General features: G+C 47.4%; 1 protein-coding gene across 1 annotated transcript; it reads right to left on the bottom strand.

Annotated features, from left to right (window-relative positions):
- Window positions 1–561: 561 nt before the first annotated feature.
- Window positions 562–9,608, bottom strand: LOC144099699 (uncharacterized). The gene is made up of 3 exons (XM_077633014.1): window positions 9,211–9,608; window positions 6,238–6,462; window positions 562–630 (listed from the first exon to the last, which is right to left on the bottom strand). Exons 1-3 carry the CDS (start codon window positions 9,451–9,453, stop codon window positions 604–606), a joined length of 495 nt encoding a protein of 164 aa, XP_077489140.1. The 5' UTR covers window positions 9,454–9,608; the 3' UTR covers window positions 562–603.
- Window positions 9,609–11,132: the final 1,524 nt, after the last annotated feature.

The raw sequence follows: 11,132 nt of genomic DNA, 5'->3' as shown, positions 1-11,132 counted from the left end.
GCTCGTGACAATTTCACGTTTTGCTTCTCTGCATACCTTTTCTTGTTTTAAAACTGCTTTCATAGAACTGATTCCGAAGGCTGTGTGGAAAAGTAGCTTTTTGGCGTTATCCAATGTCGTAGACAATGGCGCAGAAAAAAGCGGCGCTACAGTGTGTTTAATTTGCTGTCTGTAGTGACGAAACTTTAGCATTGTACGATTTTAAATTTCAACAAAAGGGTGTGGCATTCTCTTGTGGTGCGACTATTAAATTGCCAATTTGGCGTACACTAAGAAGAAAATGTTGCAAAATCTAATATTGCTGAGGCAATTGCGCTCATTTTTAGCAGTTATTAGCACAGAAAATTTTCATATGTTGTTGCTGCTTGATTGAGAGCAACAAAGCGAACAAAATGCATGAGCGCATTGCGATTCAAACATGTTTTCTACATGTTTACAAAATGCCGTAATGTTACCATTTAATAGTCTTTTGAGACATCTGATAGGTAAATGCGTCACTTTTAATTAGGTAAATTTGCAATTAAAACACGTATATTTTAACACAAAATAAAAGGCTTCGAAAAAAAATTCCTCCAAAAGTACCGCCTTCACCATACAGGCGGTTCACGGTGGCCCGAAAGCGGGAGCGACCTGCGTAAAAAATAAAAAAAAATAAAATAGCATCAGACGAAATAAGGTGGAAAACAACCACTGCAAAAAATTTCTTGGAAGCCCAGTTTACAACTTTCAGTTGTTTCGTGACTCTAGCTTCTTGCCAAAATGTTTTTGGCCTCCAGAATTACTGCAGCGATGAATGACTGAAGCACATTGATACACATCCTTAAACACGCCCCCCGTTGCCGTGGTGGCTGAATGGTTATGGTGCTCGGCTCCTGACCCGAATGACGCGCGCTCAATTCCGGCCGCGGTGGTCGCATTCGATGGAGACGAAGTGCCAGAGGCTCATGAACTGTGTGATGTCAGTGCATGTTAAACAACCCAAGGGCGTCGAAATTATGCGCAGCCCTACACTACAGTGTTTGTAGGAAAGAGACTGCTTACAGATCCCGTAAATCCTCAGCGACAAGAGGAGACGAAGGCCCGTGGAAACGCAGACAGTCACGTGACAGAGATGCTTGTGGCATCGTCCGTTATTTTAAAACCTAAATCCGACGTCTAGCTCTCTCATCATGTTTCAGCTAAATGTCTCTCTTAATTGGTGAATACTATTCGGTGTTCCGACTAGATACGTACTTTATATTACTCTTTCGTCGTCAGCGCAGTACTTTGCAAAAGACAGCCTTCTTTTAGAGTTCAAGAATATCGCTACCGGAGGCATTGTACGAATCATCCAAATACGGCAAATTCTAGCTGATATAGTTTTAGCGGGTCTTGGGGCTAGTACTTCATGGTACAAGTTCTTGATGAATACGAGCAGGGCCATTTCGCATTGTGCGCACCAGTTACAACTCAAGATTGCGTCTTTCTACGCATTAAATGCAAAGAGCCTCACGACTCGAGTTTAAAGTAAAAAAAATGCAATTAGAACTGTCACTGAATTAAGCCGCATACAGCAATACCCGTTAGTGATAAGTGCTTATCAGTGCGAGGTTGTAGCGAGGATGTGATCGCCCCTGCTGATGTGATCCGCAGTTTCTTCCTCCTTCTGTACTTCTCGTTCGCACATTCTTGCGAATAGTGCAGATTATCGTCTGTATTGCCGCAGAGTATGCAATATTAGTAAAAGCCTCACAAATTGGTATGCGCAAATAATTTGAGAATTAAGACCACATACGCGCTATTCAGCGCCGAGTGGAAAGGCGCTACACACGGGCCAGAAGCTTAAGGGGCCTCAAAGTGGCGTGATGTTTTTAGAGCAAAATCAAGGCACAAATGCACAGGCTGGCAGAAGAGCGCTGGAAATCTTATTACTCTCTGGATCCCCGAAAGACTATCTACCTCTTTTGGCGGACGGTGCGAAGGCTACGAACGCTTCCACAGCATCGACTCCCATTCTACGCGTTAGCGCCGCTCCAAGCTCCTCGCCAGATTGATGTAGCAACTGGTTTCTGCAGGATTATGGCGGGTGCAAAGAAAACCTCGAGTTGCCAATATGTTCCTATTGCATCAAGAACATCAGGGATGGATGTCATCTTTACTGCTGAGAAAATCAGCGCTTCCCTTGCGGAGCCGTGAGTGACCGTTTGTCTTCACCAGGGCCAGAAAGGTTCGATTCCCAGTGCCGTCTGAGACAACATGTTTTCTAATGGCTCAAGGAGTTCCCCCGGCGTAGTGCTCGGCTCTTCCTAGTTGAAATGCTTGGGACAAGAGTCGTGGAACAAACTTTTGCATTGATGGGCCAGTGATTTGTTCGGCCGCAAAACAAACCTAAATCCGCCTTATGCGATAAAAGCCCACTTCAAACCGAAGCCTTGGCCTTGAGATAGAGCATCCGGCTCGAATTCAGGAGGTGCCGGATTCGATCCCAAGTGACGCCGGGCACCCACCGGTTTTCTAATTTGTGGAAGAACCGTAGTGGTAGCCTAATGGTTGGCCATCCGTCTCGCAAGCGAGAGGTGCGGGGTTCGAACACCAGAGGCGCTAGATGCCTACCGGTGATACAATGAGTACAACCTTCCCCTGAACTGGTGCTAGGCTCAATTAGGGTGTAATGTTTGGGAAATGGGTCCTTGACCCCAATTTGGGCCTGATTGCATCATCTATACTGCGCTGTGTCACCTTGGCGACGACGCGCGACGAAAGGTACTCAACCTTTACAATCATTCATGGCCCAACGGTGTTGCTAGTCCCCAGTGGAAATCCAGTCGGCTGATACCGCTACTAAAACTACGGAAATCCCAGCTTGAGCTCACATCACAAAAGGAAATAGCTTTGGTCTAACGTCACTGATACTGTGTCCCCAGGTTAGCAAAAGAAACGCCAGAAGCACATATGCGTGGAGGGTTTTCTTCATGTCAAAGGTGCTTACGATAACCTGACACATTAAGCCACTCTTTATGTGCAAGAGCCTGTTTGCATTTGTGGCCAGAGTGTTCACGTGGATCAAAAGGTATTCGACCAAAAGGACATTTTTATTATGTGTGAAGTTGATCCGACACCTGTTCATTACACCTCCCAACGCGTGCCCCTGGGCGGAGTTCTGAGCCCTACATTGTTTATGCTGACACTTATATCACTTCTAGAGAACCTACCAAATACCGTCCATATCTCTATGTGTACCGACGACGTCTGCATATCAGCCTCCACTCTGACGCTCCTGAAGGTGCGACCAAGATGTCAGCGAGCAGCAACCACAACTTCCTGCTGTCTCCAAGAGCATGGTCTTAGCATATCAGACGGGAAGCGGGCGTTATATAGAGTGGCATATACGCGCAAATGAATCACTCAATATCCTCTAACTGTCGATGGCCTATTCATTGCCTATTGTACTTCTCATTGCTGTTTAGGGGTTATCATAGACAGCACAGGAGTTTATCATGCAGCCCGCATTGCAGTGTGAGCCAATCTCTATACATCCTCTACTGAGATTTCTGTCCGGGAAATCATGGGGCTTTTCGGTTCAGGCAATGCTGCAGCTGCACGGAGCACTTTTCTTGGGATTTTTGCGGTATAGTAATGCCGTGTTATCGAACACACACAAGACAAATCTGCGTGCCCTCCGGACTGTAAAGGTCAGGCTCTTCACACATGCCTGGGTATCCCTCGCAGCTTACCAACAGTTCAACTATTGCTATCGACAAGGGCGACCCACTTTCGAAGCGTATAACATTTGACATCCTGCTGATACACGTACTTAAAGTAGCAAGGATTCCACAACGTCATCTCGTTTCAGTGAAGGTACAGAGCCCATATGCAGCGTTTTGTAATGTAATAGGAGCCCACCAATTATCCATCTCGTCACAGTTAATCCCGGCCGCACGGCCTTCCTCTGCGGTGTGGTGTCCGTGGGAGCCATGTATGCGCCTTACAATTCACAGGATAGCGAAAAAAACGAAGTTATCGACTCAGATTCTTAAGCTGCTGACACACTACCACTTCCATGCCAAATATAATGACCGCACGCATGTACATACACATGGCTCGGTCTCATCTACTATTTCAGTTTGCACCGTGGTCATTCCTACGAAACAGGCCCGTATTAACCAAGTAGTTTCTTATTGGACAACATCAACAGGGTCTGAATGGTCCAATCTTCGTATAGCTGCTCTGTACATCGGTGCATTTACACCCCACAAATGAGCTGTGTTCTGCGATTCAAAAGCTGTCTACAATGTCTCAATTCTGCTTTCCTCAATGGCGATCTCGAGAACACCATAGCGGAGATGAGACGTCTTCAACGCCAGGCACCGGAAGAAGGTCATGACGTCATCTTCCAATAGCTATAACGACAAGTGGAATCGTCAGGAAACGACGCAGCTGAGGCTAGGGCTCCACTGACCCACGGCAGTACCAACATTCTCCGGATACCACTGACAAGAGCCGACGCGGCGTGACATTTGAGAGTGCTTGGCCGGAGTAAGATTTCAGCGTCATGGTCTGGCGCTGCAAACTCTGCATGCCGTTTGCTCTGCCTCGACCCCATACTTCAAATAAATCCTCCGGCCGGCCTCTTCCGCAGCGATGCTACACTTTTGTGTAGCCTTAGGCTAGGAGTTCCATTTACAAATGCCTACTCCTACTTAATCGCAAAGCATGCTTTCGTACTTGTGAGAACAGCTGGCACGAAAAGACAATTGAGCAACGATTTTATGAGTGCCCCGGTTTGAACGTGAGCGTGTCCTCCTGGCTGGAACGCTCCGGCGCTTTGATCCTCAGCCCCTTAAATCCGCTGCCCTTGGACTAAAACTTCATCGCAGAGGACAGCTGTGAAGGTGCATTTCAAGTTCTTGAAATACACAGGACTGAGTTCAAGGTTGGAAACTTCCAGTTTGTGTGTCTCCTGTTAGTGATTGCCTACTGACACGTGAAAAAGTGTTCTCACTTTCCCCTTTCCCCTTTCTATCTCTCCCTCTGTGCCCCTTCACACGTGTAGTGTAGTATACTGGGCGTCATCTATTACACCTCGCTGCTTTCCGTTCATGTCCCTCTATCCTTTTCTAAGATAGTGCACATACTCAATGCCACTCAGCAATCTCATCGGCCTCCGCAGAAACTGAAATGCAAAATCGCGAATCGCAATGGTTACGAAGCATTTTTTATCTTCACCTTAAATTCTGGAGACATCAGCTCTCAGTTGATGTCAACTGTTGATTGCTGACTTCGCCACACAAATGTTAAAAAACGGTATCTGTGAGGATGACACTTCCTAAAGCTGCTCACCCTTGATACCGGTGCAGCAAACACGACGGAGGCTGTCATCCACCAAAATCTAACGCCGTCTTGCGATATGTTTGCCTTAAATATACCCGGCATACTATATTTAAATTTCGACATGTAGCGCGAACGACGAGATTCTGCCCATTTACACACTTTTCGCCTAGTTAAGCACAACACTACCATGAACCTAAACTCTAACTGATGATTAAAGGCCCATACGTGACTCTGGATTGAATGTAAACTTAATTCAGCATAGATTAGAGCCTACAACAGAATATAATCGACCAGAACACGAAAATGTGCTCCACATTGTTGAACCTTTCCGCGCTTCACTGGGCTTGAGAAGGAAATACATGTTTCATACTTTCTTTGGCCCTGCTCTCTCATAGATTCTTAATAAAGTGACAACCAGTAATACTAACTGGGCAGCTGTGAAGAAAAGCGAGAAGCGCTCCCTAGAAAGCCACAAGCAGGTCTAAGTACAAGTAACACCTGCTACTAGAGACAAGGAAGCAAGGAAGCCACATCCTACTCAGACCCAAAGGTTCAAAATATACTGCAGTTTTGCTTTTCTATAGTGCTTATACCAAAGCAAATTACATTCTACTGTGAGAAATGAATCTAGGTATTTAAAGGCAGGCAAAAAGAACCCGGGGTCTTCGCTGTCGGCTATTCAGTCGAATAAGATACTCGAAACTGCGGTTCACAACGTGGGGGTGAAGCCGGCTAGTCAAACCTGGTTAAAATGTAGCACATGGGTCTGGCGCTTTTGCAACTGTTAGCATAATGTGAGGAAGCCACTGGCGCTGATGGGCCACCAGCATGAGTGGAAGAGTTTACGGTGTTATCTCTCGTAACTTTTCGGCTGTAAGTTTAAGGTCGTTATCAGAAGTGTGCAGGCGCCTGCGAGATGGCACTTACATAAATGGGCGGGGAAAAGCAGCCGAGATCACCGTGCGCCCGATGCCGCTGGCCCTTTCCGCCACCATCTCCCCACTGAAGCACTGCCAGCACCTTGGCAGTGGCGGCGGTGACGGAGGCGGTGCACGTCCAACCGACAACGCCTTCCGCGTAGGGGGACAGGCGGGTGGCCCAAAACAGACGTCGCTCTCCACGTATGCCGGGGAGCCGAGCCTGGGCGGTTGGCTGCAACAGGAACATTAATAGACGATTTCCGAAAGGATTTCCGAAGAGAAATGCAAAGCGATATTGGTATACCCGACAGCCGCGTGCTGAAAAGAGATTAGTCACTTATTACGACCGCGGCGGCTGCGTTTGTATGGAGGAAAAACGCTAAGGCGCCCGTGTGCTGTGCGATGTCAGTGCACGTTAAAGATCCCCAGGTGGTCGAAATTATTCCGGAGCCCTCCACTACGGCACCTATTCTTCCTTTCCTCTTTCACTCCCTCCTTTATCTCTTCCCTTATGGCGCGGTTCAGGTGTCCAAAGATATATGAGACAGATACTGCGCCATTTCCTTTCCCCAAAAAACCAATTATTATTACGCGCCCAAAAAACGGTCTACGCAGTCACAATTTTACTTGAGAAGAACGTCCAGGTGGACAAAACATTAAAACTGGAATAGCATAGGTAAGAATAACGATTAATAGTTGTACAGTATTGTTAACTGCGCTACTAGGTAGATTTTCTTAGGCATGACTCCTTAATGATGGGAGTAGATCGAACGGCGGCATCATTAAGTGCTTTTGGCCGTAGTAGATGCAGCGGAGTGCCCATGTTTAACACTCTCACAAGAAAAATTATGAAAACCTACCCCGTACTGATAAAATTTGTATTCTAAATCAGGAACTAACGAAGCGAAATAAACTTTGCTGACATGTCCCTAAGCAGTTTCATATTCACTATTACATAATTGTTCACACCTGAGAGACATCGCTTCGCACATTCTTTTGCTGTTGAGCTATTAACGGTTGTCACTTATCCCTTATCGTTTCTCTGTTTAAAACTGACTGATTTCGTTGTCATCATTCTTCTTCTTCCAGACTAATAGGAGCATATCCTCTCTGTCTTTGTACGAAATTACTCGTCCTAGGCGACACCTCTGAGCGATGTCATGTTTTTCATGTTCAAAATTTAGAACGTCAGAGTTGTCGGCACAATAAAATTTCTTTTCGTCCTCCACTTTAAAATGGTACATAAAATCTTCTGGTACACACATTCATAGTCTGGTTCTCCGATGGCATGTGCAGCGCTGGCTTTAATTCGCTCCACATCAAACGTCAACGGCACCTCACTCTTCTCAGATGTGTACATAACCTGTTGCAACAGTTCCGCTAGCCCCTTAAAGCATAACTGGTGGCTCCGTCGGTTATTGATCGGGTTGCATGTCGGCATCACCCAGAATAATATTAGAATGAACACAGGAAGATAGGCATTTGCAAAAGTGCGCCGCAAGCGCTGCCTCCAAGCATTCCGAGGGATCCGATGACCACAAAAAGGAGTGCCTGAGTTGTCTCCCGCAGAGGGAAGTAGTTCAGGCCAGACAACGCACACCCCCCAAGCGGAAATTCAACGTTCAAAACACTGCCCACCATACTGCAGCCAAACTTCGAGTACGTTGAACTGGATCTTCTGTTCTAAGCCTTGCGTTTCAGGGACGGAACACCATATATCTGGTTGCACTGGCTGTTCCGCGTCCATCAGCGAATTTGGTTGCCCATACCAAGACGTGTAGTTTCTGCGAGCCCATCAGAACCCATCAGAAATTCTCCCAGCCATTTCCACCCTTCAGAAGCCAGGACCCACCAGAAGCACACGCCGCATCACAACAAAATTCCACGGCGAAGCAAATTTAAAGATGGTATGGGACGCGATCAATATAAAAGCGAAATTGAAAAACTAAATGCGAAATCAATGCTTCTAGAGCAGATTTGTCGCATCGCATTGCATCACCATGCATTAGATTTTCTTACACGGATATTGTAGAACCGGAGCCATTACAAGAAAACTTTATTTTTCTAACGTCTCAGAACTATTTCAAGTGCCTCGCAGAACACCCACTAAATGACTGGACTTCTAAGTTTGAACCTTGAAATAATGTCACCAAAATATCAAAAGAAAGCGAGTGATTTTCGATGCTGGTTTCTTCCCATCAAAACTAGCAGCGTTTGAATTGCTGTTGAACCTGGTTAGATAGCGAAAGCTATGGTGTATCCGGCAACTAGACGCGGCTTGGCTTTTGTAACTTAGACTGCGTTCCGGATACTGGATAGGCAACGGGTGCTCAGGCAGCTAGCAGTTAATTGTTTTTTCTCGATATGTTGACCACTCAATGAACGCTGTGGACTATTGCTGCAGTGCCGCGGGTCTGCCACATCGTTGTCACTGCTAATGAACGCAGGCCACATCTCTCTCTCACCACGGCCACGTACATCAAAGCGCAATTGAGGTGTCCACTGACCCAGGGAGCCAGTTATGCGCTCTTCCTTTCCTCAAAATCACCGCAGTTTATATCGCTGCCAACGCCTACGCCAATGAACATACTGAACGCCGACATCCTACAGCTTAACTTCCGCGTTTCTGCTACAACATTATCATTGTCAACGCATGCAGCGCGCATCTCTCACTATCGCCACGTAGCTTAAAGCGTGACTGAGGTGTCCACTGAGCCAGGTGGCAGGTGTGCGCCTTTCTTTGCTAAGCGAAGAGTCTGTATCAATTGCAAGGCTATGATTCAAGCGTTGGTACAAGAGCGCGGTGACGACGGCTGCACGCGCAGCTACAGCGCAGTGATGGCATGGCGGTCAGGTGAAACAGCTCGGAGGCAGCGGCACACCCTCACCCTCCTCTCCCGCTCCTCGGTTCAAGGCCATATGAAACACAAGCCGAACAAACTACAGAAGGCAGTAGTAAAGCTTGCGCTTTAATACTCACCGGAGTACCCTTCGATGTGAAAGTACCGCGGTGGTTGATGGGTGGACGGCTCACGGCTCTGACAGGCTGGGCGCTCTCCCGGACATGCAGCCGCCGTGGACATCGACGTGGAGCTCCACAGCAGTGGCCGGCATCACCTGCCTGTCCACCGCGTTTGCTGCCGCAGGGTAGGCCCGAGACGGCTAGGCCACGGTAGAGCTCGGACAACGGTGGCCGTCCAGGTGACCGCTTTGCAGAGTCCATGTTGCGACCGCAGTCCCCGGGGCAGGAGCGCAGTCCTCGCTCGGCGGCGCCACGGCAACACGGAGGAGTCGGGAGGCGCGGCGAAGAAGGCGACGATCCGTCTGAAGGACCAGGCGGAGCTTACTTCAGAGAGGCACTGTGCATGGCTACGTGTCGCGCAAAATGGAACGCTCGGTATAGTGCCTACGTTCGAATCATCGAATACTGAAAGAGGAAGACGCAACTCGTGCGCTCGAGCGCTTCTGCTTGCTGTACTGCCGTCTCTTCTTCGTGGCGCTTTGCGCAAGGTGCAGTTCTGGCAGGAATTAGCGGCGCTCTAACGAGCGAATTGCTAGGAAAGAGACGCGCCTACGGTAGAGAATATAGTGTAAACAGAGAAGGCATTTTTAGAGGCTCTCTAAACTAGAAAGCCTGCCTATTTTATGAAGATGCCATCGAGCAGGTAACAATAACACCTCAAAAAGCTCTCCCGGAAGCTGATATGCGTACAAATCGTAGACTTTGGAGCCTTATTGTTGTCGTTAAAAGAATGTTCTTCTTGTCGTGTCCTCGAGGTTTCTCGGATAGGTGTGAAGGTAGATGGTTCCCTAAGGAGAAAAAATAAATCCTGATTTGATTGCAAAGTAAGAGAGAACAACGCTAAAATAACTTATAATAAGCTAGTGCTCGTTGTTCGCACAAAGTAGAGACCACGCACATTGAACCACAAGCGCGTACAGAGCGGTCAGTGCTGGAAGTCAGAGAATGGCGGGTGGGCAGCCTAGTGTCATATCATGGTTGGCTACGCTGCTCTAGACGGGCACAAAAACAGAATTTTTTACTGCTTATTGCGTAAATTGCGAAATTCAGTGATAATAGCGGGTCGTCGTACAACATCGTAATCCGTAGCTCGCAATATCCGTCTGCGATCTGCGGTGCGAGTACGACGCTTGTTCGCAGCATCCTCTTCTTGCATGTCCAAGAGGAAAATGGCGACATGCACGCGCTTCTGCCAAGGCAGCCAGCCTATGCACTTGCACTGGTCAATTTGGGGGTTTAACCTAAACACTTTGGACTAACGTCTAACATCGTCCCCGCTTCGAGTTGTTGATCGATTCTGTCTCGCCCTAACATTTGCTAGCCCTCCCAATTAGCGTACTTTCAAGTCCGATTGCTTCACATAGTCCGTGGTCCCGAGTTCGATTCTCGGGCCAGGATGAATTTTTCACCAACTGCAAAGCTTCTGTGGAAGACTTACATAGTTTTTTTTTCTTTGCCGCTGTTTCATTCCGGTGCGTGGTCTGCAATGAGTCGATCAATGTACTGCAAAAGGGTATTAGTCTGGGCTAGTCGGTACATTTCGCCGGAAAATGTACAGTTTTTGCGGTAATAACTTATGTACGTAAGGCATCGCACAACATGAAAAAGATAGCCGGGAAAGCCGGTGTACGAGTCGCTTTTCCGCCCCTAACAAATGGCAGCGTCTTTGCAAGAAAATCATGTGTGAAAGACCGCCATCTGCCGATTGTGAGAAGAACCATGATTTCGGTTGTGTGCCGTGCCGAAAAAATATAGTGTACCAAATTCAGCTATCTTGTGGACTATGCAACATCGTACAAACGGGAAGACGCGTGAATTAATGAAAGCTTAAGAGAACATGAACGTTCCATGGCGCCACCCCCAAAATTAATCTTGCCTTA

This window comes from Amblyomma americanum, chromosome 1 (assembly GCF_052857255.1).
Source record: "Amblyomma americanum isolate KBUSLIRL-KWMA chromosome 1, ASM5285725v1, whole genome shotgun sequence".
NCBI lineage: Eukaryota > Metazoa > Arthropoda > Arachnida > Ixodida > Ixodidae > Amblyomma > Amblyomma americanum.
Note: the sequence above shows the minus strand (reverse complement) of the source record. Positions and strands in the feature narration are given on the sequence as shown.